The sequence below is a fragment of the Sinocyclocheilus rhinocerous genome, unplaced genomic scaffold (assembly GCF_001515625.1).
Source record: "Sinocyclocheilus rhinocerous isolate Xijiao unplaced genomic scaffold, SAMN03320098_v1.1 scaffold360, whole genome shotgun sequence".
Classification (NCBI taxonomy): domain Eukaryota; kingdom Metazoa; phylum Chordata; class Actinopteri; order Cypriniformes; family Cyprinidae; genus Sinocyclocheilus; species Sinocyclocheilus rhinocerous.
This window is the reverse complement of record NW_015653490.1, coordinates 218,032-219,902: the sequence shown is the minus strand read 5'-3', so window position 1 is coordinate 219,902 and position 1,871 is coordinate 218,032. Positions and strand designations below refer to the sequence as shown.

General features: G+C 35.9%; 1 protein-coding gene across 8 annotated transcripts in view; it reads left to right on the top strand.

Annotated features, from left to right (window-relative positions):
• The first annotated feature begins 634 nt into the window (after positions 1-634).
• Positions 635-1,871, top strand: part of LOC107716405 (phospholipid-transporting ATPase IB-like) — a 61,774-nt gene continuing 60,537 nt past the window's right edge. For 4 of the 8 annotated variants that reach the window (XR_001637207.1, XM_016522842.1, XM_016522826.1 and 1 more), the window contains exon 1: positions 636-902. Coding sequence is in view for 6 of the 8 variants with exons in the window: in XM_016522842.1 (XP_016378328.1) it covers positions 814-902 (89 nt within the window). In the remaining 2 variants the exon portion in view is untranslated. Of the gene's footprint in view, positions 903-1,871 lie in introns of all 8 variants that reach the window. The other 4 variants (XR_001637208.1, XM_016522833.1, XM_016522830.1 and 1 more) reach the window with 2 other exon arrangements.

Sequence of the window (1,871 nt, the reverse complement as noted above, 5' to 3'; positions counted from 1 at the left end):
GTGTATTGTATTTATAAAATTTTATTTTGTCATTAATTCTTTTGTATTTTTATCATTTTGTATTGTCTTAAGTTGTCCAAGTTGTTAAAAATGTTATTTTTTTTAATAAAAGCTGTATATTTAATTTGTTTGGATGGATTGACATTTTGTTGTCTATTAGATGTATATATGTAGGCATTCATTAGCTGTCTATTTGATGACTAGTCTATACTTGGGCTATGATTAGACGTCTATTAAATTTTCACTGACAGCCCAAATTTAGCCTTGTTTTAGCCTAGACGTCTGGGCTGTGTTTAGACTGCTAATAGACGTCTTTTAAACGCAAAATTGCTTGCTGGGATTCTACTGTAGTTGTGATGTTACGTCAGCATCTCCAGAATATTAAGACATTTTCTTTCAATATATAGGCTAGTTAAATATTGATTAATTCATAAGGCCACCTTTAACCCTGAATCACTGCGGTTCAAAGGTACAACGTTGTTAATTATTAAATCAGGGTAAACTCTTAAACCAACCAAATATTCTAAAGTTGAATATTTATATAAATGACAATTTACATGTATTAGTAATTAAATGAGACTGTTGAAGTCTAGAGCACACAAGGGTGTATTGTACAGCTTAAAGTGGCCATTTGGGACAGGCGGGGTCTGATGACGGAGCGCGCGCACGCGACGGATCAGCAGGATGGCAGGAGCGCGTTCCCGAGCCAGTGCGCGCGGCTGAGGGTGACCCATCATCAGGAACTATATGCTGTCTCCATCAAACACCGCATCCCTGCGCCTGTGGCCCGCATACCTCCGCTGAAGCCCGAGTATGCCATCATCCCGCTCCCGCTGCTGGAAGCTCCACACATGCGTGCAGAATGTACTTCAACAGACGCTCGAGGATCCACAGCGAGGGAGGTGAGCGTGACATAATCTGCTGACATGGGCGACGCGCACTGGCACTGTTTACGCATGCATTTTCTTCGGTGCTCTGGATATTCGCATGTTCCTCTATGTGTAAATGATTAATTGTTATATCATTGACATACCTAATTCTAGCAATACATATACACACATTAGAAAAGCATCAGTTATATGCTCCACCTGTCCCGTCTGGTGAGGCTCTCTTGTAGGTGACCTGTCATTTTCGCTGTGTAAACAAATGGGTTACTACTACTAGGGTGATGTTCGCTTTTCAGCTGATTGGTGGGAAATTAGCGGCAGCTGTTCTTTTGAGATAAACTGTGATGCGGCTACGATTAATCTTATCCAGATCTGCATAGACCTTTTTTTTTTTTCTTTTTTTTTTTACAGAGAAACTCCCTGTTAGTGGTTATTTAGCTCATCACGTGACTGCTTAAAGCGCTCTAGCTTTCTAAGCTCATAGACTCACCTGTTGAGGTCATGTGCACCTGGCTAAAGTATCTAGCTTTTTATTAATTGCTTTATATTTAAGTAAAATATAAGAAAATCTCATTTAAATTAGATGCTGTCATGTAGCAGGTACATGCTTATTAGTTACATTCATTTAAGGTTTATCTTTGCTATTTTCTAATGTTGTAAATGTCCAGCAGTTTTACTCACTCCCTTTTATTAAAATATTAATAAATCAATCAATTATTTTATAATATAGGATGTAAACAAAATCTACCAAAAGAATACATTAAAATCAACCCAAATAAAATCATTTAATCACTTTAACTTTTTATAAATTATAAATGATCTAAACATTTTTAAAACTCTTGAAAAGATAGGAAATAGCAGAAATTCAAGAAGTTATAACATAATGATGAAAAAAATTTTAGTGTTACCTTCAAGCAATACCTTAAAAGGATCTTACTTAATTATTTGTAAAAAAAAAAATATATATATATATATATAGGGCTA